Genomic DNA, 25,709 nt, shown 5'->3' with positions numbered 1-25,709 from the left:
AAAAAAAAAAAAAAAAAAAAAAAAAAAAAAAAAAAAAAAAGGGAAAGAAAAAAGGAAGGAAAGAAGAAACACTTAAAAAAAAAACCTAAAAAAAAAAAAAACTAAATCATGTCACCAGCTGGCATACTCTTCACTGACTTGTCCAGAAGGCTAAGCAGTGACCATATGTTCTCAGAGTCCTGCCGCTTATTAGTGAAGAAAGTTCCCTTAGCACAGCACCTGACTTCAGAGAGTCGTTCTTAGTATCCAGGACCCTTACCTGCTGCTTCCTCCTCCTCCAGGGAGTCCCTGAGGATCCCGGTCTTCCCCAAGCAACCTCCCTCCATTCCTGTGCATTCTGCCTTCTGAGAGGAGTAAGGCACAAGCACCATTCTCTGGGTTCTGCTTTTCATTTCAAAAATGGAAACCAAGAGCCTAGCTGGGTATGGTGGCATACACTTATACCCAACACTTGGGAGAATGAGGCATGGCTCACCACAGATTTGGGGCCACCCTGAGCTATAGGATGAAACTCTGTATTGAGGGGAGGGAAAGAGAAGTGGGTGGTGGGGCACAGTGATGTACTGGGAAGGCGAAAGCAGGAAAACTAGTTCAAAGCCAGTCTGGGCTGCATGGGACCCTGGCTTCTAATTAAAATTACAGTCAGGTGTGATAGTATACACTAATGCAGGCCATGAATGGACCTTGAAGTAGGATTGCCAAAACTCTGAGGTCAGTGGGAAAGGGAGGGTGGCGGTAGGAGTGACCTCCAGTATTGTTAAAGATAGAGTAATATCTTCCACTAAAATCTTCATTAAAATCAGAGAGCTCAGTTGAGTGGTGGTGGCCCAAGCCTTTAATTCCAACCCTCAGGAGGCTGAAGCAGGGGGATCTCTGTGAGTTCAAGGCCAGCCTAGTCTACAAAGCAAGTTCCAGGACAGCTGGGACTGTTACACAGAGAAATCCTGTCTCAAAAAAAAAAAAAAATAAAACAAAACAAAACGAACAAAAGAGCCAGGGAGCTCTTAGACCAACAGTGATAAGATGCATAAAACAAGTCTTGCCAGAAATAGTCACACAAGCCTGCACATCACAGAACTGAGTCAAGCACAGGGAGGGCACACTAGAGAGGCATGACTTCCAGACCAGCCCGCTCTACATACTGAATTCCATGCTAGTCAAGGCTACATACCAGTATCCTATTTAAAAATATATATGTTGAAACTAGAGAAATGGCTTAGTGATTAAAATTGCTGTTCTTGCAGAAGACCCTGGTTCAGTTCTCAGCATCCATGTCATGTCTGACAACACAATTACAGGTAACTCCAGTTCCAGTGGAATCTGGTGCCCTCTTCTGGCCTTTAAGGGTAACTGCATGCACATGCTACATATATATGCACTCAGTCACACACACATACAAGTAAAATAATCTTCCAAAGCAGATGCAGTAGGACTGCGATTTCTAATTCTGGTTTATCATTTTGTTTGACTGGGTTTGTCTGTTTGCTTGTTTGTTTGTTTGTTTGATTGATTGTTTTGAGATAGGATGTTACTTTGTACCCCAAGCTGGCCCAGAAATTACCATGTAGCACAGCTGTCCTTGAATTTGTGGCAAGCAGACTCTCAGCCTGCAAGGTGCTGAGATTACAGGCATGAGCAACCTTACATAGGTTCAGTTAGGGATCTTTTAAAAAATAAATGATCAATTCCTCTCCCACAAATTCTGATTCAGTATGATATAACCAGAGTTAATAATCCAAACCCTTTTTGATTTTTAAAAAGTTCCTGCAAGGTGTTGATGGCGCACTGGAAAGACAGAGGTAAGCTGTTGCAGGAGGTCCTTCCGCCCCTCCAACCAATAGCTGCTGAGATACCAGCCCATTGGGGCGTGGTCTCTCTCTCCCTTTAAAAAAGTGGCTACTTCCTCCATTCGCTCTCTTCACTTCCTGCTCTGCCAGCCACTAAACTCCCTTCCTGGTTGCACAGAGGGCTGTTGTCTGGGACAGTGATCTGTAAGTTTTTTCCTCTTTAAATAAATACCACCCTATTAATCATAATTCCAAACTGGTGTGGCATTGTTCGTGACTTACGCCTTCAGTAAGCAGATTTCTATGAGTTCCATGCCAGCTTGGTCTCTAGAACAGTTGTGGGTAACAGAAAAACCCTGTCTGGGGGGGGGAAAAGTTCCTAGGGGGTTGAGCATGGTGGCAATTGCTCTAATCCTAGCACTCAGCGGAAAAAGGAAGGTCTATGTAAGTCCCAGGATAGCCAAGGAAATGCAGTAAGACTGTCTCAAAAACAAAAATTAAAAACAAAACTCCTAGGTAAAAGCCAGGCATACTAGTAAATGCCCCTAATGCCACCACTCAGGAGATAAAGGCCAGGTATAGTAGCAAAAACCCAGTTCACCAAGAGCCCGTCTTCTATGTTCAGCAGTCTTATAAAATGGCTGCTGTGTCCAGCAAGATGATTACAGAAATAACAACTGTACGCTAGGGACCCACGTACCTCGTATTTTCTGTAGTTGACCAGCAAAGCCAAGAGGACTACAGCATCATACCCATGCTCTCTACGACTTGGGGGATGGGACAGTATCTGTAACAAGAGGCACAGTACATAACGCCTAAGTGCTAAGTCCTGGTTCCGTGGAAGGCGGACTGAAAATGTAAAGAGCATCTATAAGAGAAAGGCATCAGAAAGCTGGCCTACCTGTAGAATCGCTTCAAATATACTGTTGATCATTACATATTCCAGGATAGTGTTCTGACTGATGTTGTCTGTAACCTGAATGCAATAGAAACACTTGTGAAGGTCTGTACCACGCACCTGACATCTCATGTGTATCTACTACCCTAGCATCTAAGTGACAGAAATGTCAAAGCAAAGAACAAACAAAAATAGCCCAAGATTCAGATTCCCAGAACCATTTTCAAGAGAGACCCAATGAAAACAAAAAGTCAGACAATCGAAAAGATGATAGTTCTCCTGGAATATCCCTGCCAACATGACAGGTATCAACTGGAGATGGCTCAGCAGGTTAAGGTCCTTGCCACCAAGCCTGATGACCTGAGCTCCACCCTGGAACCCATATGGTGGAAGGAGAGACCCAACTCCGGAAATCTGTCTTCTGACCAACATGACTTTTTGTATGGGGAAGGGACACACACGAACTAAAAATTAGTTTTAAAATGCTTAAGTAAGGGGCTGGAGAGATGGCTCAGTGGTTAAGAGCACCGACTGTTCTTCCAGAGGACCCGGGTTCAATTCCCAGCACCCACATGGCAGCTCACAACTGTCTGAAGATCCAGTTGCAGGGGATCTGACACCTTCACACCAATGCACATAAAATAAAGTTAAATAAACCATAAAATATTTAAAAAATGTTTAAGTAAAATAAAAAATAAAGTGATAAGATAATATCATATAGCCTGCAGGATAAAAATGCCAGTAGCCGCTCAAAGGTTAATTCCCAAAAAGCATAATTCCATACAACTAACTTCCCTCTATATGTTCAGACCAAAGGGAATAATATAATATCCCAGTAAAGAAGTTCTCTTTTTCCTTTGGGAGGAAACTCAACTAGGTTTAACTCTGCTGTAATTAACACCCTTGACAAACATATGGGGGTCACTTACAGTCACTAAGCAAAGAAGAAGTTTCAGGCATAAACTCTTCAGACTTTCGGAACCTTCTGCACAAAGTAGTGAATCCAAACTCTCCATCAAGTTCTGGGAAAGCGAAACATAAACATTAAAGCATGCCAAGTAACACTTAGACCCTGTGCTGTTATGTTCTGCAGGATACAGTGAATGTGAATCAACTATACCATTTCCCTAGTCCAGGCCAAGCAAGATCAAAGAAAAAGACTTCAAAGTCTAGCCACTCGGAGACAATGCTTTAGAACAACCACAGAGAACAATGGGGTATTTACTCCTGTACTACATGAATGTTGGAAGCTTTACACACAGATAAACCTTGAGATCAAAAGAATGAAGTAGTTTGAAAAGGGAGACCTAATGGTTTAATAACTACACATGAGTTTCAGTTTTTGTCAAAGAAAGTACATCACGTAGGCACATTGGACCAGTGAGAGACACATCAAATTCACTACTGGGAATCAATGGCCATTTGAGCAATCCAACAAAGCTATCTGGGTTCATCAGGATTAACTTCAATTGACAATGTAATTGGAATTTGATGCTTGCACTAGAAAAATAGCTTTTAGACATAAACTAAGAAAAGGTAAAAACCTTCTAACTATGACAGAGGGAAGAATGAAAAGAATATTCTACATTAAGTGAAGGGAAAAAAATTCAAGGCTAGGGGGCTGGAGAGATGGTTCAGAGGTTAAGAGCACTGGCTGCTCGTCCAGAGGTCCTGAGTTCAATTTCCAACAACTACATGGTGGCTCACAGCCATCTACAGTGAGATCTGGTGCCCTCTTCTGGCCTACAGGCATACATAGAGGCAGAATGTTGTACACATAATAAACAAACAAACAAATAAATAAATAAATCTTTTTTAAAAAATATTTATTTATTATATATACAATATTCTGTCTATACTGACTCCTCTGGAAGAGCAGTCAGTGCTCTTAACCTCTGAGCCATCTCTCCAGCCCCAATAAATCTTTTTTTTTTAAAAAAGTTCAAAGCTAGAGAAATGACTCAGTGGTTAAGAGTACTTGTTCTTACAGAAAACCTGGATTTTTTTAGTTCCCAGGACCCATATCGTAGTTCAAAGCCAGCTATAACTCCAGTTCCAGAGATGCAAGCCCTCTTCTCGACTCTGAGGGCACCAGGTAGGTACATGGTATGAGTACTTGCATGAAGAAGAAAAAAAAAAACAAAAACCTCACACATGCCAGGCGGTGGTGGCACATGCTTTTACGCCTTTAATCCCAGCACTCGGGAGCCAGAGGGAGGAGGATCTCTGTGAGTTCAAGGGCAGCCTGGTTTATAAGAGCTAGTTCCAGAACAAGTTCCAAAGCTACACAGAGAAATCCTATCTTAAAAAACCAAAAAAAAAAAAAAAAACCACACATAAAACAAATAAATAAATCTCTCATTTTTAAAAAAATATTTATTTATTACGTATACAATATTCTTTCTGCATGTAAGTTAAGGCAATGCTCTTAACTGCTGAGCCATCTCTCCAGCCCCAATAAATCTCTTAAAAAAATAACAGGGGCTGGAGAGATGCCTCAGAGGTTAAGAGCACTGGCTGCTCTTCCTAGAGGACCTGAGTTCAATTCCCAGCAACCACATGGTGGCTCACAACCATCTGTAATGAGATCCGGTGCCCTCTTCTGGAATGTAGGCAGAACAGTGCATCTAAAATAAATAAATAATTTTTTTTTTTTTTTTTTTTTTGGTTTTTCAAGACAGGGTTTCTCTGTAGCTTTTGGTTCCTGTCCTGGAACTAGCTCTGTAGATCAGGCTGGTCTCGAACTCACAGAGATCCGCCCGCCTCTGCCTCCCGAGTGCTGGGATTAAAGGTGTGCGCCACCACTGCCCATAAATCTATCTTTTAAAAAAAAAAAAAACCAACAGACTTAAGGAGTCAGCATGATGGAATTTCAAAATGAAGATTCAAAATAAAATGTTTTGGTTGACAGGCTCCAAAGCTACAGAGAAACCCTGTCTCGAAAAACTAAAAAAAAAAAAAAAAATGTTTTGGTTGGATGTGGTGACATATGCCTTTAATTCCAGTACTGGGAGGCAGGGGAAGGAGGATCTCTGTGAGTTTGAGGCCAGCCTAAAACAGATATCGAGTCAGTGAGTTCCAGAACAGCCAGGACTACAAAATAGAAAGACCCTGTCTCAAAAATAAAACAAGATGTTTCAATTAAATTAAACATTTATAATTTGAATGTAAATTTCAAATTTATAATTTGAAAGTATAAAATTATACTTTCAAAGTAAGACCTTGAAACTTTCACAATTTTAGTTTAAAGAGAAAGACAAAAAAGTAATTTCAAGTCTTCTGGCCTTCAGCATATGCTATGTGAACACACACACAAATAAAAAGTTATAAAGCTTTTTGATAATAAATTAATAACAAGACTCCTAGCATCTACTCTTGACCTCAACACACACACACACACACACACACACACACACACACGAAAACTATAGCTGAGCACAGTGGTACATGCCTATAGTCCCAGCACTAGGAAAGTAAAGATAAGAAGACCCTGGGGTCTGTGGACCAGCCAGTCTAGAGCTCCAAGGCTCAGTGAAAAACCTTGTCTCAGAGAAATAAGGTGGAACCTGATAGAAGACATGCAGTGTTGGAGAGGCCTGAGACTTTGGCTTACTTTACAGGGGAAGATCTTGAAGAAGTGCCCTTCTTTCTCCACCAAAATGCAAAGAAGGCATTTCAGCCCCGAGGAAGTACCAGAAAGTATGTTTCTGTGATCTGTCTGCTAGAAAACTACCCTGCCAGCTGTTACAAAGCAAAACCTTTAATCCAAATAAGCCAAGCCTAACCATAGGAACACAAGCCAACAATGTAACTTTCTCTGTAAAAAGTTTTCAAGTGTTGAGGAGGCCAGGGGGTCCAGGATTGTGTCTGAAAGACAGTAAGCTATTACAGAGAAAGAAGCACAGAGGAACATAAAGGGAGACTGAGTGAGTGCTGAAGAGTCCAGGATAGAGGGATAGAGAAAAGGGCAGGACAGCAAAGGTGAAAGAGATGGGCAGGGATGAAGCAGCAGAGCCGGCAAAGAATGATCTAGCTACAGACAGTGCCACCTCTGGGCTATTGGTCTCGGATACTATAAGAAAGCAGGCTGAGGAAGCCATGAGGAGCAAGCCAGAAAGCAGTACTCCTTCAACGCCTCTGCTTCAGTCCCTGCTTCCAGGCTCCTGCCCTGACTTCCCTGAATGATGGACTGTGAGCTGTAAGATGAAATAAACCCTCCCCACCCCTAAATTGCTTTTGGTCATGAAGACAGTCTCCAGGGAGAAACACCGCAGAGCACACTGTGGTTCTCTGCCTTGCCAGTACTGTGTTATAGTCAAAGGAACATTAGGTCCTGTTAGAACCTGACGGATATTTTCCTTCACTCAGACCTTCTTCTAGCTATTGTTCAGAAAGCTGACCCCTGGTATTATCCCAGTTCCAGTACATTGAGGGATCCTGATGGCTGCTCACTAAGGTATGGTCTTGGTTCAGTTACATGTCTGGTCTGCACAGAAATCTACACCTTGTAAGCTTCATCAAAGCGCAGGTTTTCTTACTCTTATTTCTAAAAACAGAATCCCACCATTTTTTAATGGAGTGGAAGAAATAAGATACTGTTTTAATATTAGTACACAAGAGATGATTTGACATTTATTGGAACTGGAGTCACTACACCAAGTTTAAAGGGCCAGGGGAAGTCACAGCTGGCCCATGTGCAGTAGTCTTGCCCAGTAGGAGGGTGTGTGTGAACCGTGGGAGTATAGCTTGTTGGCACTATCTCGTGATAGTTGAGCTCTGGCCTCCACATGTATTCCTTCCACAAACACATGCATATCACAATCTCACACACACACACAATTTTTTGAGGAGGAGGAAGAGGAAAGGGACACCAGGTAGACTTTAGAATGATCAAAGGTCCATGAAAAGGGGCTGAGAGTGTAGTTCAATGATAGTGTGCTTGCCTAGCTTTCATAAGGCCCTGGGTTCAAACCCGAATGTAAAGCAGATATATGTCTATAATTCCAGCATTCAAAAGGATAATGATTTTTTTCTTCTGGGAGGCAATTAAACTGTTTTTTGAATTAAAAGTGGTTATGTTTATTCAATTTAAGAATCAACTACACAATACATGAATTACAAGAGTGTTCTAATAAAAAGACAGTGATAGTGCCTTAGTGTTAGAGCCCTATCTAACATACACCATGTTGGATCCCCAGTAGGGGAGGAGGGATAAGAGGAAGAGGAGAAACAGAAGAAAATTTTGTTTGAAAAATTAGTTTTGAACAGTAAACATAAAAATTCAAAGGACTTGGGGCTGGAGCGATGGTTCAGCAGTTAACAGCACTGGCTGCTCTTGCACAGGACCCAAGATGGCACCCACATGATGGTTCACAATCATCTAAAACTCCAGATCTATGGGATCTGATGTTCTCCTATGACTTCAAAGGTATCAAGCATACACACACAGAGGCAAAACACTCACACATCACATAACATGAATAATCTAATTTTTAAAAAGCTCAAAGGGCAGCAACTGGATAAAGGCACTTGCCTAACAACCTAAATTCAATCCCCAAGACCCACAGGGTGAAAGGAGAGAATCAACTCCTGATAATTGTTCTCTGACTTCCACATACCCACTATTCCACACACATACCAGCGTGCAAATAAATACATAGGATAATATTTTAAATTTAATTCAAGTCAAGCATAATGGTATGTGCCAATAGCCCCAGCCTACTCAAAAGGCTGAAGCAGGAAGAATTACTTGAACCCATAGGTTCAAGCCTAGGCAAGATAACTAGCCTTATCCCAAAAAAAGAAACTGATGTGGGCACGGCAGTATACATCTGTAATCTCAATAGCTGGGAGATGGAAAGCAAGAAAATCAAGAATTTGAGTCCTATTCTTTTTTTTTTTTTTTTGGTTTTTCGAGACAGGGTTTCTCTGTGGTTTTGGAGCCTGTCCTGGAACTAGCTCTTGTAGACCAGGCTGGCCTTGAACTCACAGAGATCTGCCTGCCTCTGCCTCCCAAGTGTTGGGCTTAAAGGAGTGCACCACCACGGTCCGGGCATTCTGCACACATTTTGTAAGTAACAAATGACATGAGGAGAGCCAGCAAGATGGCTCAGCAGGTAAAGATGCTTACCATATAAGTCCGAAGACCTGATTCTAACTCTGACTTATACACGTGCACCATAGCATATAGGCACTCACACACATTATACATACACGAACACATTCTTCTCCAGTGGTCAGAGGACTGCCCCTCTTAAATGAATGCATCTGTAATCACACCGTCTTAAGCTCAAGGGCACTGTGCCTTCCGACCTCAGGAGTCAGTTTTCTCACTGTGCAGTTGTCCTGGTTGGTTTTTTTTTTTTTTAATATTTATTTATTTATTTATTGTGTATACAGTGTTCTGTCTACATATATGCCTGCAGGCCAGAAGAGGGCACCAGATCTCAATACAGATGGTTGTGAGCCACAGGACCTCTGGAAGAGCAATCACTGCTCTTAACCGCTGAGCCATCTCTCCACCCCCCCCCCCCCCCCCCCCCCCCCCCCCCCCCCCCCCCCCCCCCCCGGTTGTTTTCTTTAAATTAAACAATGGTTTTTTTTTTTTTTAACTTGAGAGAGATAGACAAACAGGCTGAAAAGACAGCTCAGTCTTTTCATTCAAGAACATTTATTGCTCTTATAGATGAGCCATGATCAGTTTCCAGCACCCACATCAGGCTGGCAACCATTTGAAACTCCAATTCCAAAGGATCCAGTACCCTCTTCGTACCTCTCAGTCATCACGCACACATGAAGTACACAGACATATATGCAGGGAAAATATCTATACACATAAAATAAATAAACCTTTAAAAACTATGACAAATAGTTTTTAAAAAGCCTTATCCTCTGTAATTTAAGTCTGAAGTCAGCCTCAGCTACATAAGAGTCTGTCAAAGAGCCAAAAGCACACAAGGATTGTGGGCAGCAGAGGACTTGCCTTCCGTGCAAAAGAGCATGGCTTTGTTCCTAGAACCACAAAATAGCTAATCTTGTAGCTTTTCATATTTTATCTAAGTTCATAAATGTCATAAAAATCTGGATGGTGGTAGTTCATGTCTTTAAACCCAACACTCAGAAGGCAAAAGCAGATGAATCTCTATAAGGTAGAGGCCAGCCTGATCTATAAAGCCAGTTCCAGGATACCCAGGGCTAACTGTTACACAGAGAAATCCAGTCTCAGAAAGCCAAAATCTGACTCCAAATCTTCTAGTATGTCTGTCTACAGGAAGCATCACAACGGCAGTCAAGAGATAAGCTATTCGGGGGCTGGAGAGATGGCTCTTCCAGAGGTCCTGGGTTCAAGTCCCAGAAACCACATGGCAACTCACAACTGTAACTCCAGTTCCAGGGGATTCGACACCCTCATATGGATACACATGTAGACAAAACACCAATGCACATAAAATAAAAATAAATCATAAAAAAATCTTTTAAAAAAAAGAACTCTTCAGAGCCACACACACGTTTCTGCCTCACCTTCATGCACAGCTCCGCTTTGTCAAAGCCCATCAGCATGTTGATAATGTCAAATCCAGATGTAGACTTATTCTTCTGGTGGACTCCTCGAATTAGTGCACACAAGGTCTGCAGAGATGGGAAAAACAATTCTTCTAGAGAGAAAGTCTCCATACTACGAGTACACTAAATCTGCAGCTTCCTCCTGCAACTTCAGAACTAAGTCTTGACAAGGCTGGCTGACCTTCAATTTCTGCTGCTCTGAGTTTGAAAACAGCTTCAATGTTAACATGAAAAATCCAGAAACTGGGCTGGAGATATGGTTCGGCGATTAAGAGCACTGGCTGCTCTTCCAGAGGTCCTGAGTTCAGTTCCCAGCACCCACATGGCAGCTCACAACTGCCTGTAACTCCAGTTCTAGGACATCTGACCCTCACACCAATAAACATAAAATAATAAAATAAATTTTTTTAAAAAATCCAAAAAACTACAGAGAAACCCTGTCTCAAAAAAAAAAATCCAGAAACTGAGAAACAGCAGCACACCTGCAATCTCAGCACTGGAGAGGAGGAGGCAGAAGAATCAGAAGTTCAAAGTCAGAGTCAGAGAACTAGCTCAGCAGGTCTGACAAAGGAGCTGACCCCTTCAAGGTGTTCTCAGACTCCACAGGAGCCTGAGACATAAGCATGCACACACACACACACACACACACACACGCACACACACGCACGCACACACACGCACACACGCACACACACAAGAGGACTGCTGGGCTCGCTGGCCTCCAGCCTAGTCAGACATGGTGAGCTCCAGGTTCAGTGACCCTGTCTCCAGGGAATAAGAAAGACAGTAATAAAGGAAGACATGCCACTTCCTCCTCTGGAGAAAAAGTAAAGAGCTAGAGAGATGGCTCAGGGCTTGCTCTGCAAGCATGGGGACCCAAGTTTGATCCCTGGAACTGCTGGGTAATATTGTTTTAAAAGTGTGTGACTTTTATTAATGCTACATTTGTTTAACTCTGTGAAGCTGTGATTCTCTGCCTGTCTTGTAGTACGATTAATAAAAATTCAGAGACAGAAACTTGGGTTCAACCTGAAGATCAGAAAAGCAAAACAGCCAGTCACTGGCCTTTACCTCTACCTCAGTCCAAAATGGCGATCCTGCCTCCAAGAATCTCAGAATGAGACTGTGTGGGAGAGCTGACTCCTCCCATCTTATATTCCTCTCTAGTTCTGGGATTAAAGGCATGCACCACTACCACCTGGTTTCTATGGCAAACTAGTGTGGCTACTGGGATTAATGGTGTGTGTCACCACTGCCTGGTCTGGAAGGCTGATCAGTGCAGCTGTTTTACTCTCTGAACTTAAGGCAAGCTTTATTTATTAAAATACAAATGAAATATCATTAAACTGTCTAAAACATCTGATGGTCCTAATAAAGAGCTGAATGGCCAATAGTGAGGCAGGAGCAAGGATAGGAGGGACTGGCAGGCAGAGAGGATAAACAGGAGAAACGAGGAAGAGGAGGAGCAAGGAGAGAACAAGAAAAGGAGGACACCAGTGGCTAGTCACCCAGTCACCTGGCCAGTCAGAGTAAGGGTGAAAGTAAGATACACAGAAGTAAGAAAAGGAAAAAGCCCAGAGGCAAAAGGTACATGGGAAAATTTAAAGTTAAGAAAAGCTGGCAAGAAACAAGCCAAGCTAAGGCCAGGCATTCCTAACTAAGAATAAGCCTCCGTGTGTGATTTATCTGAAAGTTGGGAGTTAGGCTCCCCAAAAAGCCAAGAGTAAATCACCACCAACATGGAGCCACACAGAGGTGGAAGCAAACAAGCAACATCACACAGCTGTTCTTTAGTCTCTATGAGCATTGGGTCATGTATGCTCCCCCTCCAAGCACTGTACACAGGAAATACAGTTTTTTGTTTGTTTTATTTTACTTTTGTTGGTTTTGAGACAGGATTTCACCATATAGCTCTGACTGGCCTGGAACTCGCTATAAAGATCAGGCAGACCTCCAACTCACAGAAATCCACCTGCCTCTATCTCAAAAGTGCTGGGATTGAAAGTGTACACCTAGCCCCATAATAAAATCTTTAGAGATTTATTTTTTCAGTTTATGTGTATGGATGTTTTGCCTGCATGTATAACTATGAAACCACCATGTAAGGAAGCCAGAAAATGGTATTGGCTCCTTTGGAACTGGAGTGACAGACAGCTGTCAGCTGCCAAGTGAACGCTAAGAACTAAACCTAGGTTCTCTACAGAAACAACAATTGTTATTAACTGTTAAGCCATCTCTAGAGTCCCCCAGTAAGTACTTCTTTAAAATTAAAAAATAGGGCTGGAGAGATGGCTCAGTGGTTAAGAGCACAGACTGCTCTTCCAGAGGTCCTGAGTTCAATTCCCAGCAACCACATGGTGGCTCACAACCATCTGTAATGAGATCTGGCGCCCTCTTCTGGTGTGCGGGCATACATGGAGGCAGAATGTTGTATACATAATAAATAAATAAATCTTTTTAAAAATAAAATTAAATTAAAAAATAAAAATAACAGCTGGTTGGTGGTGGTGCATGCCTTTAATCCCAGAATTCCAGAGGCAGAGTCAGGTGGATCTCTGAGAGTTTGAGGACAGTCTGGTCTACAGAAAGAATTCTAGAACAGTCAAGATTACACAAGAAACCCTGTTTCATGGGCTGGAGAGATGGCTCAGCGGTGAAGAGCATTGTCTGCCATTCCAAAGGTCCTGAGTTCAATTCCCAGCAACCACATGGTGGCTCACAACCATCTGTAACGAGGTCTGGCCTGCATACATATATTGTATATATAATAAATAAATATTTTTTTTTAAAAAGAAACCCTGTTTCAAAAAACCAAAGAATAATAATAATAACAACAACAAGGTACAAAGTAATTGGGAAAGATACCCAGTTTCCATCTCTGGCCTCCACACACACAAACACATACATACATACTTCAAACATACACACATAAAACCAAACTAAGCCAGGTAGCGGTGCACATGCCTTTAATCCTAGCACTTGGTAGGCAGAGGCAGGAGAATCTCTGTGAGTTTGAGGCCAGGCTGGTCTACAGAGTGAGTTCCAGGGCAGGCTCCAAAGCTACAGAAAAATCCTGTATCAAAAAAACAATCTAAAAGAAAACAGAAAAAAAAACAGAAAAACATTTAAATTAGACTGCAAAGATAGCTTAGTGGTTGAGAGTACCTGCTGTTCTTCCAGAGGACCCAAGTTTGAGTCCCAGTACCCATGCTGGGTGACTCACAACCATTGGTGATTCTAGCACCAGAGGATTCCATACCCTCTTTTGGTTTCCACAGATACCTGTACCCACACAACACAAAGACACATGATTTAAAGTAATAGTAATAAATGTTTTAATGATTTTTAATTCATTTTTGTTGTCTGATATTTTGATTATGTTCTGACAAAAAAGCTTGTTTGGAGTTAGAGGGGAGCTAACCAAAATTAACCATAGAGGTTTGGACGATTGTAGACAGAGAGGAGACAGGAATACTAAGGCAGGGGGGAGAGAGGATCTCGGCTCTTTAAGGATGGAGAAACGGAAGAGGTAGGAGGCGACTAGTGGCTACTTCCTGCTTCTCTGACCTTTTGGATACTTGCCCCAATATCTAACTCCCGATTTTTTATGTATACAATATTCTGTCTGTCTGTATGCCTGCAGGCCAGAAGAGGGCACCAGACCCCATTACAGATGGTTGTGAGCCACCATGTGGTTGCTGGAAATTGAACTCAGGACCTTTGGAAGAGCAGGCAATGTTCTTAACCTCTGAGCCATCTCTCCAGCCCTAACTCCCGATTTTTTTATTGATAAAGATTAATTAGATTAATGCTTCCCATTTTATGTGTATGGGTGTTTTACATGCATGTATGTCTGTGCACCACATGCATGCCACCTGTCCATAAAGGCCAGAAGAAGGCATTGACTGGATCCCCTAGAACTGTGAACAGACATATGAGTGCTGGGAATTGAATCCAGGTCCTCTGAAAGAGCAGCCAGAGTTCGTGTGTGTGTGTGTGTGTGTGTGTGTGTGTGTAATTTATCTATTTTTACTTTATGTGCATTGGTGTTTTACCTGCATGAGTATCTATGTGAGGGCGTCAGATCCCCTGGAACATGAGTTACAGACAGTTGTGAGATGCTATGTGAATGCTGGGAATTGAACCCTGGTCCTCTGGGAGAGCAGCCAGTGCTCTTAACCACTGAGCCATCTCTCTAGCCCATAATAAATGCCTTTTTTTTAATTAAACAAAACAGAAAAATAGCTAAGCATAACAGATATTTTATTTAAAAAATTAAAAATATAAAGGAATGAAAAACCAAACCATCTCTGATAGCTAAAGGCAATTCTAGGTTCCTCAGCATCTAAGAGATGAGCTTCAGTTCCATGTTTCCATTAAACAGAACTTCCCAGTCTCCAAGCCTCTACCTGCAAGGCATTGACAACTCTGATTGGATGCTCCTCTCCTAGAGCCTGGATACAGTGTTGAAATAAACAGTTGATATTGTCCTTGATCTTCATTAACTCTTCACCATCCAGAGACTCCAGCTTGCCTTCTAGATACTCTAAATTCACCTGCCAAAAGAACAGTAAGGGCCTAAGCAGACTTTTAGTGCAGCACTGAGATTATGTAAGACGATGTTACTTACCCGAGAATGCCAACATGCCACCCAATCTCACCTTCATGAGGAAGAGCTCCTCCCAAAACCGAGGACTACACTTACTGGGGTCTTCCGTCTACAATCAGAAAACAAGCATGTTCAACTTCATTGCCAATTCAAAAAGCATCAAAAATATTGTCAACTTTAACTATCAATTTTTTCAAATATTTTTTAAAGATGTATTTATTATATATATAGTATTCTGTCTGCATATATGCCTGCAGGCCAGAAGAGGGAACCAGATCTCATTACAGGTGGTAGTGAGTAACCATGTGGTTGCTGGGAATTGAACTCAGGACCCTTGGAAGAGAAGACAGTGCTCCTAACCTCTGAGCCACCTCTCCAGGCCTACCTAACATATTTAACTTTGAAACTGTTTCCTTTTTTTTTTTTCCTGGGGAGTTTTCAAGACAGGGTTTCTCTGTAGTTTTGGAACCTGTCTTGGAACTTGCTCTGTAGACCAGGATGCTCTCCAACTCACAGAGATCCACTTGTCCCTGCCTCCCTCCCGAGTACTGGGAATAAAGGCATGTGCCACCACCTTGCTTTAAAGACTTCTTTTAATGAGGATATTATCAGCACCAACAAAGATTTCTTGTCAAGATTAGAACTGATGTGTTTAGTGATATATCTGGAAAAGTGCCAAAGATATATTAGAAAAATCAGTATATTCTTTGTAAGTAATATTTTTGTTTACATTTGATGGCTAAAATCAATCTCCAATCCAAATCATAATAACTCTGTACTCACCCCATAACTAGAGAATGAGTTGTCTAATTACTTACTCTGTTAATCAAAAACCTGAGATAGAATGTAATAATGTATCTTCTAAAAAATATACCTGAAACTGAAATTATAGAATTCAAGGTGCAAAAAGAACTTCATAAGACATCTATCATAAAAACTACTCTTTAAATTAGCTAAAAAAAAAATAAATGAATGAAAATAAGATCATAAAAAATGAGCCATGGGGGCTAGAGAGATGGCTCAGAGGGTAAGAGCACTGGCTATTCTTCCAGAGGACCAGAGTTCAATTCCCAGCAATCACAGGGTGGCTCACAATCATCAATAATGAGATCTGGTGCCCTCTTCTGGTGTGCAGGCACACATGTTGGCAGAACACTGTATATACAATAAATAAATAAATCTTTTTTAAAAAAACAAAATGAGTCATGAGACTAAAGAAAGGCTCAGCAACTAAAAGCATTTACTGCTCTTCCAGTTGACCAGGGTTTAATCCAAGCACCAACATCAGGTGGCTCACAACTGCTGTGGAACAATCCTTTTGCACACAGTAAAGATTTGTCACTTGAATTGGTTTAAAAACCGCTGACTGGCCAATAGCCAGGCAGGAAGAATTGGTGGGGCAACCAAACTAAGGATGATGGAAAAGAGAAGGATAGAGTCAGGAGTCTCCAGGGAGACAGAGAGGGAGCAGGAGATAAATGTGTCATGCTAATATAGGCACTGCCATGTGGCAGAACATAAATAAGTCATATGGGTTAATTTAAAATGTAAGAGCTACCTAGCAATAAGCCTGAGCTATTGACAAAGCATTTATAAATAACATTAAGGCGCTGTGTCAGTTTGGGAAGCAGCCTCTGGGTATTTGAAAGCAGGTAGTTGGGACAAAAAAAAAGTCATCCAGCCGGGCGGTGGTGGCACACGCCTTTAATCCCAGCACTCGGGAGGCAGGCGGATCTCTGAGAGTTCAAGACCAGCCTGGTCTACAAGAGCTAGTTCCAGGACAGGCTCCAAAACCACAGAGAAACCCTGTCTCAAAAAAACAAAAAAAAAATCATCCATTTACAAGTCAGGTGGTGGTGGCACACTCCCAGCACCCAAGAGGCAGAGGCAGGTGCCTCTCTGTGAGGTCGAGGCCAGCCTGGTCTACAGAGCAAGTTCCAGGACAGGATCCAATGCTACAGAGAAACCCTGTCTCAAAAAAAAAAAAAAATCAAAAAAGAGCATCATAGAATGAGCTGCGGGCTGCATTCCTGCCACCCAGCTCCCGGCCACCTGGCTAGCTTATGCCCCAAAATAACACACAAACTGTATTCATATAAACACTGCTTGGCCCATTTCTATTAATGTGTGTAGTAGCACCACGAGGTGCACTTACCAGGAAGATTCTAGCCTACGTCCATCCTGGGTCAGAGCTTCATCGCATCTGCTCTGGAGAGGAGAGGCATGGCGTCTGAGCTCACTTCTTCTTCCTCCCAGCATTCTGTTCTGTTTACTCCACCCACCTATGTTCTAACCTATCAGGCCAAGCAGTTTCTTTATTAATTAACCAATGACCTTCCTCCATCAGAACATCCATTTACAAGCAACCACATGTAACTCCAGCTCCAAGGTATCTGATTCCCTCTTCTGATCTTTGTGAACACACACACATACACACACACACATACACACACATATACACACACACACACACCTTTTTAAAAAAGAAAAATGTTGGCCAGTAAGATAGTTCAACCAGTAAATTTGAATATCTCAAAAACATGGTGACCTGTGTTCTATCCCAGGACTCACATAAAGATAAAAAGACAGATGGGTGATGGAGGAAGGTCATTGGTTAATTAATAAAGAAACTGCTTGACCTGATAGGTCAAAACATAGGTAGGAGGGGAAAACAGAACAGAATGCTGGGAGGAAGTGAGGCAGACACCATAGCCTCTCCTCTCAGGACAGACGCGATGAAGCCAGCCACCAGGTCAGACATGCTGAATCTTTCCTGGTAAGACTGGTGCTACACAGATTACTAAATATGTGTTAGGTAAGATGTGAGAATTAGCCATTAAGAGGCTATAACTAATGGGCCAAGCAGTGTATAAAAGAATACAGTTTCTGTGTAATTATTTCGGGGCATAAACTAGCCAGGTGGCTGGGAGCTGGGTGGCAGGAACGCAGCCCGCAGCGCCCTTCTACAGATGGGGGCTGGAGAGATGGCTCAGAGGGTAAGGGCACTAGCTGCTCTTCCAGAGGTCCCAAGTTCGATTCCCAACAACCACATGGTGGCTCACAACCATCTGTAATGAGACCTGGTGCCTTCCTTGCCAGCAGTACATTGTATGCTTAATAAATAAAGCTTTAAAGAAAAAAAGATAAAAAGACAGAGCCAACTTCGCAAAGTTATCCTCTGACCTGCGTACTCCATGAAAAATATGAATAAATTAGATAGATAGATAGATAGATAGATAGATAGATAGACAGACAGACAGACAGACAGACAGACAGATTCTTAAAGCTATTTGGGAGCTGGAAAGATGTCTCAGAGGTTAACAGCAACTGTTACTCTTGCAGAGGACACAGGTTTGGTTCCCAGCATCCATACGTTATCTCACAACCAACCACAACTCCAGTTACAAGCGATCCAATGTCCTCTTCTGACATTTATAAGCACCAAGCACAAATGCTAAACATACACATACATGTAAGCAAAACTCTCACATACATAAATTTTCAAAAATACTAAATATATTCTTGTGAAATATTACTTTAGGTAAAGATGTGTTACATTTGTTTATGCTGCATTTGATTAATGACGTGCTGTGGGATAATGGTCTTGTACTCTGTAAAGATTTGTCACTTGTACTAGCTTAATAAAATGCTGGTTGGCCAGTAGCCAGGCAGAAAGTATAGGTGGAGTAACCAGAACAGGAGAATTCTGGGAAGAGGAAAGAAAGAGTCAGTCTGCAGTCATGACCCAGATGCAGAGGAAGCAAGATGAGAATGCCTCACTGATAAAAGTACCAAGCCACATGGCTAATACAGACAAGTATTATGAGCTAATTTAAGATGTGAGAATTAGGGCGGGCAGTGGTGGCGCACACCTTTAATCCCAGCACTCGGGAGGCAGAGGCAGGTGGATCTCTGGGAGTTCGAGGCCAGCCTGGTCTACAAGAGCTAGTTCCAGGACAGGCACCAAAGCTACAGAGAAACCCTGTCTTGAAAAACCAAAAAGAAGAAGAGAGAAGAGAACAAGGGAGTAGGAGAGGGAAATACCTGGGCCATTCAGCCAGGCAGCCACCAGCCAGAGACAGAGGAAGCACAGAAAGTAGGGCATACAGAATTAGAGAAAGGTAAAGAGCCCTGAGGTAAAACACAGATGAAAAGAAACAGTTAAATTAAGTTATAAAAGCTAGTGGGAGGGCTGGTGTGGCTTAGCGTTAAGAACATTGATTCCTCTTCCAAAGGACCCGGTTCAATTCCCAGCACCTACATGGCTGCTGAAATCTGTCTGTAACTCCAAGCTCTAACACTCACTCATAGACATATGTGTAAGCAAAACATAAATGCATATGAAATAAAAATAAATAAATTATTTTTAAAAAAAAAAGAGCTAGTGAAACAAGCATTAGATAGACAGGGAGGGAAGGAGGAAAGGGAGGGAGGGAGGGAGGGAAAAAGAAAGTCTCAGTCTTCTTTCTCACTTTAATTGTTTTACCTAGATCCTGGCAACAATCCCTAAATTCTCAGCACCTGGAAGTTGAAAGCAGAAGGATCAGGAGTTCAAGGCCATCCTCAGCTACATAAAAGGTTTGAGGCCAGCCAGGTGGTGGTGGCACATGCCTTTAATCCCAGCACTCAGGAGGCAAAGGCAAGCAGATCTCTATGAGTTCCAGGCCAGGTAAATACAAGGACTCTGGTGTGTATCTGTGATTGAACTTATGGAAGTCAAAAACAGAGGTGACATGTCTTTTTCAATCATTACTTACGGAGGCAGGGTCTTTAGCTAAGCCCAGAGATCACTAATTTGGCTAGTCCAGCTGTCCACCTTGCCCAGGAGAGCCCTTGTCTCTGTCTCTAAGCACCTGTAATCCAAGGACTACAGCAAGGACTACAGGTGGGATGCTGTACCCATCCAGATTTTTAAATGGGTGCTGGGGATCCAAACTCTGGTCTTCATGAGTGGACAGCAAAGTTGGTCCACACTGAGCCATCTCTATAGCCCCAATAAGATTATTTCTGATTAAGATTATTTGGACTGGGGCTGGAGAGATGGCTTAGTGGTTTAGAGCACTGACTGCTCTTCCAAAGGACAAGGGTTCAATTCCCAGTAAAAACATGGCAGCTCACACCTGTCTATAACTCCAACATCTGATACCCTCACACAGACATACATGCAAAAAAAAAAAAAAACCAATGCACATAAAATAAATAAATTAAAAAAAAAAAGATTATCTGGACTAAAAAACTGAAGAGTCAAGGTTAGGTGTAGTTCATACCTGATGATGAGTTCAATTCTCAGACCCAGGCAGTAAAGGGACTGCTGCAGGCTATCATCTGATTTACACACTCACATGGCTTGTGTTCGCTTGCACTCTTACTCAAACAAACATGTGTACGCAGAGAAATAAATAGGTAAACACAAGTTTAAAATTTTCTAAAGAAACAGTCAATCTAGCTGTGCAGTATAACAGGGCTTACCCTAAAAATCTCATCATACATCAGCACCACTTTTTCCTTTAATGGTTTTTTTGAGGCTGAAGATTTCCGGAGCAAGCCTCCTCGTTTCTCTACTTGTGCCATGGCTAGGGAACCTGTGGGGCAGGGCGAGACACCAGTTAGGACACTGAGAGTATGACACCACAGTAGAAGAACTATGTCGAGATGCGTTTGCTCAAACCCTCAGAACACCCAGCAGCAAGAACACAACTAATGTAAACACGGACTCTGGGTAAGATGTCTGAGTCAACAGAGATTCATTACTGTAACAAACACAAAACAGGACAGGCTGCAGGTGTACAGAATCACAAAATGGATGGACTCCTGCCACCTTCTTCTCAATTTTGCTACGAATCTGAAATGCCTCTAAAAAAAATCATTTAAAAATGTAATTCAGAACATTGGTGGCACCTGCCTGTAATTTGGGAGCTGGGGGGGGGGGGAGGATTAAAGTTCAAGGTCATTCTTAGTCACACAGAGTTCAAGGCCAGCCTGAGCTCAGTGCGAACCCTATCTTAAAAAAAAAGAAAGGAAGGAAGGAAGGAAGGAAGGAAGGAAGGAAGGAAGGAAGGAAGGAAGGAAGGAAGGAAGGAAGGAAGAAAAGAGGGAGGGCGGGAAAGGAGGGAGAGCAGGAGGGAGGGAGAGCAGGAGGGAGGGAGAGCAGGCAGGCAAGGTCAGTGCCAGAACACAGAACCCACTGAGTGATCTCTCAATGGGGACTGTTTTAGGCGGAATAAATGGTAAATAACTATGTTATTAGTTCAATGCCCTTCCCAAGACCAGGTAATGTGAAAACTTAAAATATTACTTGCCTACAGCACAATGCATTTAAATCCTTAAACTATGCCAGTGGCTAAAGCCTCAAGCTGACCTAACCCGAGCGGGAAAGGGTAACTGGCCCCATCTCTAAGTCTGCCCCATCTCTACGGTGACAGAAGGAAGAGTGCGAAGCACACAGTGCCCACAGAAGGATGGGGAAACTAAATTTCAAATATTGATCGAGCTGAGGACCATTAGGGCAGGAAGTGTGCTACAGGCTGATGTGCTCCATCGATTTCCCCGCGAAAGCGGGTCCTCATCACTGCAAAGCACTCGGCCTTCACCGCCTCATAAATCACACTGCACTTAACTGTCTTCAGGAATTCCTCTGCAAACACTGTTTAAGCAAAAAACAGCAGTTAAGAAGCCAAAAACGAAACTGACTTCAAAATGGTAATATACTACTTATCAAACGTAATTATATGTATTTATAACACTATTGTAGGTCAAACTCCGACCTATTGCCCGGTTCTAGCATTGTGCCCAAATTGTCACATCTTACTTTAAGGAACTCAATATTTTTCAACTGAGACTTGAAATCCCGCAGGTCTCCAGTGCAGATTCACACACATTCCCTCACCTCCCTCATTGTTTTTAGTATTAACCAAGTCCCTTTGCTCTTAAACCCTGAGCTCTCTGCATGAAACCTAAGCCCATACAAGGACAAGCAGCAGGACACTAGAGGAAAGCCTGGTTTTTCTTCTAGAGAAATCCAAAGCAATTGAACTAATTCTGTAAAATGAATTTTGAAAATATACACTACCTCTCAAATCAAAACCAAAATTTTACTTAAGTAAAAGATGCATCCAACCAAAAGCAATCTACAGATTCAACACAATGCCCATCAAAATCCCAGAAAAATTCTTCAAAGACCTCGAAAGAACAGTATTCAACTTCATTTGGAAAAGCAAAAAAACCAGGATAGCCAAAACAATACTGTGCAATAAAAGAACTTCTGGAGGCATCACAATCAAACTCTACTACAGAGCTCCAGTACTGAAAACAGCCTGATACTGGCATAAAAGCAGGCAGGAGGACCAATGGAACCAAATAGAAGACCCAGATAGCAATCCACACATCTTCGAACACCTGATCTTTGACAAAGAAGAAGAAATATCAAATGGAAAAAAGAAAGCATATTTAATAAGTGGTGCTGGCACACTGGATATCAACATGAGAAGAATGAAAATAGACCCATATCTATCACCATGCACAAAACTCAGGTCCAAATGGATCAAAGACCTCAACATAAAGTCAGCCACACTGAACCTTATAGAAGAGAAAGTAGGAAGTACACTTGAACACATTGGCACAGGGAACCACTTCCTAAATAGAAGCCCAGCAGCACATACACTAAGAGAAACAATTAATAAATGGGACCTCCTAAAACTGAAAAGCTTCTGTAAAGCAAAGGACACAGTCAACAAGACAAAATGACAGCCACAGACTGGGAAAAGATCTTCACTAACCCCACATCAGACAGAGATTTGATCTCCAAAATATACAAAGAACTCAAGAAATTGGACACCAAAAGATCACATAATCCAATTTAAAAAAAAAAAAAAATGGAGTACAGATCTAAACAGAGAACTCTCAACAGAGGAACCTAAAATGGCTGAAAGACACTTAAGGAAATGTTCAACATCCTTAGTCATCAAAGAAATGCAAATCAAAACAACTCTGAGATCCCATCTTACAACTATAAGAATGGCCAAGATCAAAAACACTGATGACAACTTATGCTGGAGAGGTTGTGGGGGAAAGGGAACACTTCTGCATTGCTTGTGGGAATGCAAGCTGGTACAACTCCTTTGGATGTCAGTGTGGCGATGTCTCAGAAAATTAGGAAATAACCTTCCTCAAGATGCAGTAATACCACTTTTGGGTATATATCCAAAGGATGCTCAATCATGCCACAAGGACATGTGCTCAACTATGTTCATAGCAGCTTTGTTTGTCATAGCCAGAACCTGGAAACAACCTAAATGTTCCTCGATCAAAGAATGGATAAGGAAAATGTGGTACATTTACACAATGGAGTACTAAACAGCAGAAAAAAATAATGACAGCTTGAATTTAGCAGGAAAATGGATGGAGCTAGAAAACATTATTTTGAGTGAGGTAACCCAGACACAGAAAGACCTTGAGGGAGGGCTAAAGGAGGGGAGCTGAGAAAAATGTAGAGTTCAATAAGTGTCAATAAAAAAACAAAAGAAGAAAAAAATTTACATGTTTAAGAAAAAAAGTCATGGCTGTGGTCAGACATAGTGGTGCACACTTGTGATCCAGTTCAGCCTGGGTTATATACAGAAAGTTTCAGCCTAGCCTAAACTACACAGGGAGATTCTGTCTCAAAACCCAGGGTGATAAGGCTCAATGGGTAAAGGCACTTGCTACCAAGTCCAACAATCTTATTTTCATCTCAGGAACAGGAATGGTAGAAAGAGAGAACCAACCCCCAAGGTGTCCTCTGACCTCCACACATATACCATGTATCACATGCACCTACATAAATAAATAAACAAAATATAAAATATTTCATCTTTGACCAAGGGTGAGGCTTGCACCTGTAATCCTACCTCTCAGAGGCTGAGACAGGAGGACTGTTAAGAGTTCAAGGCCAGGGCTGGAGCGATGTTTCATTAGTTAAGAGCACTGGCTGTTCTTCCAGAGGACCTGGGCAATTCCCAATACCCATATGGCAGCTCACAACCATCTGGAACTCTGGTTCCAGAGGATCTGATGGCTCCTCTGCCCTCTGCCAGCACCAAGCATACATTTGGTGTATAGACATACTTTCAGGCAAGGTATCCATATACATAAAATACAAATAAACCTTGAAGATAAAATTCAAACCCAGCTTGGACTCCAGAGTGAGACCTTGTCTCAAAAACAAACAAACAAACAAAAAAAAAAAACGCAGAACCCCACGCATGGTGATATATATACAGAATTCCAACACTAGGGAGACAAAATCAAGAATTTGTGATCATTCTCAGTACAAAGTAGGTTAAACGCCAGCCTGGCACATAAAGGTTCTGAGTTTGTAGTACCAACAACAATAAAAAGTCAGATGTCTGACCTAAAAGTTTAGTTAAGACCTCTTTCTGTTATTTCACTAAGCTTTCAAGTTTATTATAACCTCAAGAAAACTGTGGGAAAAAATTAAAAAACAAGACTCAAACAATTTCCACTGTGTTGATGCTGGCTTTACTTAAACATGAAATACAGCTCCTGCTCAAAACAGTCCTGTGCGGCTTAAACAGCTTGTCAAGAGGAGGATGTCCTTATCTAGGGAAAATAAATTGGAAACCAAGAGAATCCTATTTAAATAAATCACAAACAATGCAATTCTACTCAAAGTGGATATAGATCTCATATGTGCTCGGCTTCAACAAGTTGATTAGCGGCACATCAAGACCACAAGTTCCTACATTGTAAAAAGCACGTGTTTACCAACATCCCCTATGAGGATCAATAACTGGGTTACAGCTAATCAATGTCCACTCCAAATCTAATAAACTCTCTCTATTTCACGATCAATACTTTCTAATAAGCGAAAGGGAATAAAAGAGGAGGGAAAAAATAATTCTAATCCAATCTACCAAATTTCCAAAGAAATTATTTTAATCATTCTCCTTCCCACTTGAGGCAAGAAGAATACAGCCAAGGGTCTCAACTCAACAGTCTCTGTCATCATCACAGGCAGCTGGAGTTTGCCACCCAAACTGCTCAGTAAGTGACTTGAAAGAGAACACGGAACCTACTCCTCCCGCACTCCTGCCCATGGAACTCAGCACATTAGGGTTTGGTGGTGGGAGACTTATAAAAAGTGTAAAATTCTCACAGGTTTTCCTTTGGATCTCAGAAATTAAAATTGAACTTGCAATACTGTGGGGCAGGAGGAGGGGTGGGAGGGAGAACAGTGGTTGAAATGTAAAATGAAATTTAAAAAAATAAATAAATTTGCCAGGCGGTGGTGGTGCACACCTTTAATTCCAGTACTTGGGAAGCAGAAGTAGGCAGATCTCTGTGAGTTTGAGGCCAGCCTGGTCTACAAGACCTAGTTCAGAACAGGCTCCAAAAGCTACAGAGAAACCCTGTCTCAAAAACAAACAAACAAATAATCTTTAAAATGTTATACCAAAAAAAAAAAAAAACACCAAACAAACAAAAAACTTACAATGCCATATCCTGGAGCTGGAAAGATGGCTCAGCAGTTAACAAAACTGGCTACTTTTCCAGAGGACACAGGTTCAATTCCAAGCACCCATGTGGTAGCTCACAACTGTCTGTAACTCCCATCTCAGAGGATCCTATGTCCTCTTCTGGACTCTGCAGGCACCAGGCACACACATGGTACACAGACATACACATAAAAAGAAACAAATAAACCGGGCATGATAGTCCATGCCTTTAATCCCAGCACTTGGGAGGCAGAGACAAGCAGGTCTCTGTGAATTCAAAGCCAGCCTAGTCTACAAAGTAAATTCCAGGCCAGCCAGGGTGTTACAAATAGGAACTATCAAAAAAAAAAAAAAAAAAA

The 25,709-nt window shown here is 41.9% G+C and overlaps 1 protein-coding gene across 1 annotated transcript in view; it reads right to left on the bottom strand.

Moving 5' to 3' along the window:
* Armh3 (armadillo like helical domain containing 3) overlaps positions 1-25,709 on the bottom strand; it is a 190,533-nt gene that overhangs the window by 156,174 nt on the left and 8,650 nt on the right. Inside the window, exons 2-8 of the mRNA XM_050146060.1 lie at positions 20,327-20,439; positions 14,910-14,966; positions 14,658-14,804; positions 10,207-10,314; positions 3,615-3,707; positions 2,689-2,763; positions 2,488-2,574 (exon numbers count right to left, since the gene is read on the bottom strand). Coding sequence (XP_050002017.1) covers positions 2,488-2,574; positions 2,689-2,763; positions 3,615-3,707; positions 10,207-10,314; positions 14,658-14,804; positions 14,910-14,966; positions 20,327-20,428 — 669 coding nt within the window. The 5' untranslated portion in view covers positions 20,429-20,439. The remainder of the gene's footprint in view (positions 1-2,487; positions 2,575-2,688; positions 2,764-3,614; positions 3,708-10,206; positions 10,315-14,657; positions 14,805-14,909; positions 14,967-20,326; positions 20,440-25,709) is intronic.

Source organism: Alexandromys fortis, unplaced genomic scaffold, assembly GCF_014885135.2.
Source record: "Alexandromys fortis isolate MF-2015 unplaced genomic scaffold, M_Fortis_MF-2015_v1.1 scaffold_16, whole genome shotgun sequence".
Lineage (NCBI taxonomy): Eukaryota > Metazoa > Chordata > Mammalia > Rodentia > Cricetidae > Alexandromys > Alexandromys fortis.
The sequence above is the reverse complement of the archived record's forward strand: the minus strand, read 5'-3'. Positions and strand labels throughout refer to the sequence as shown.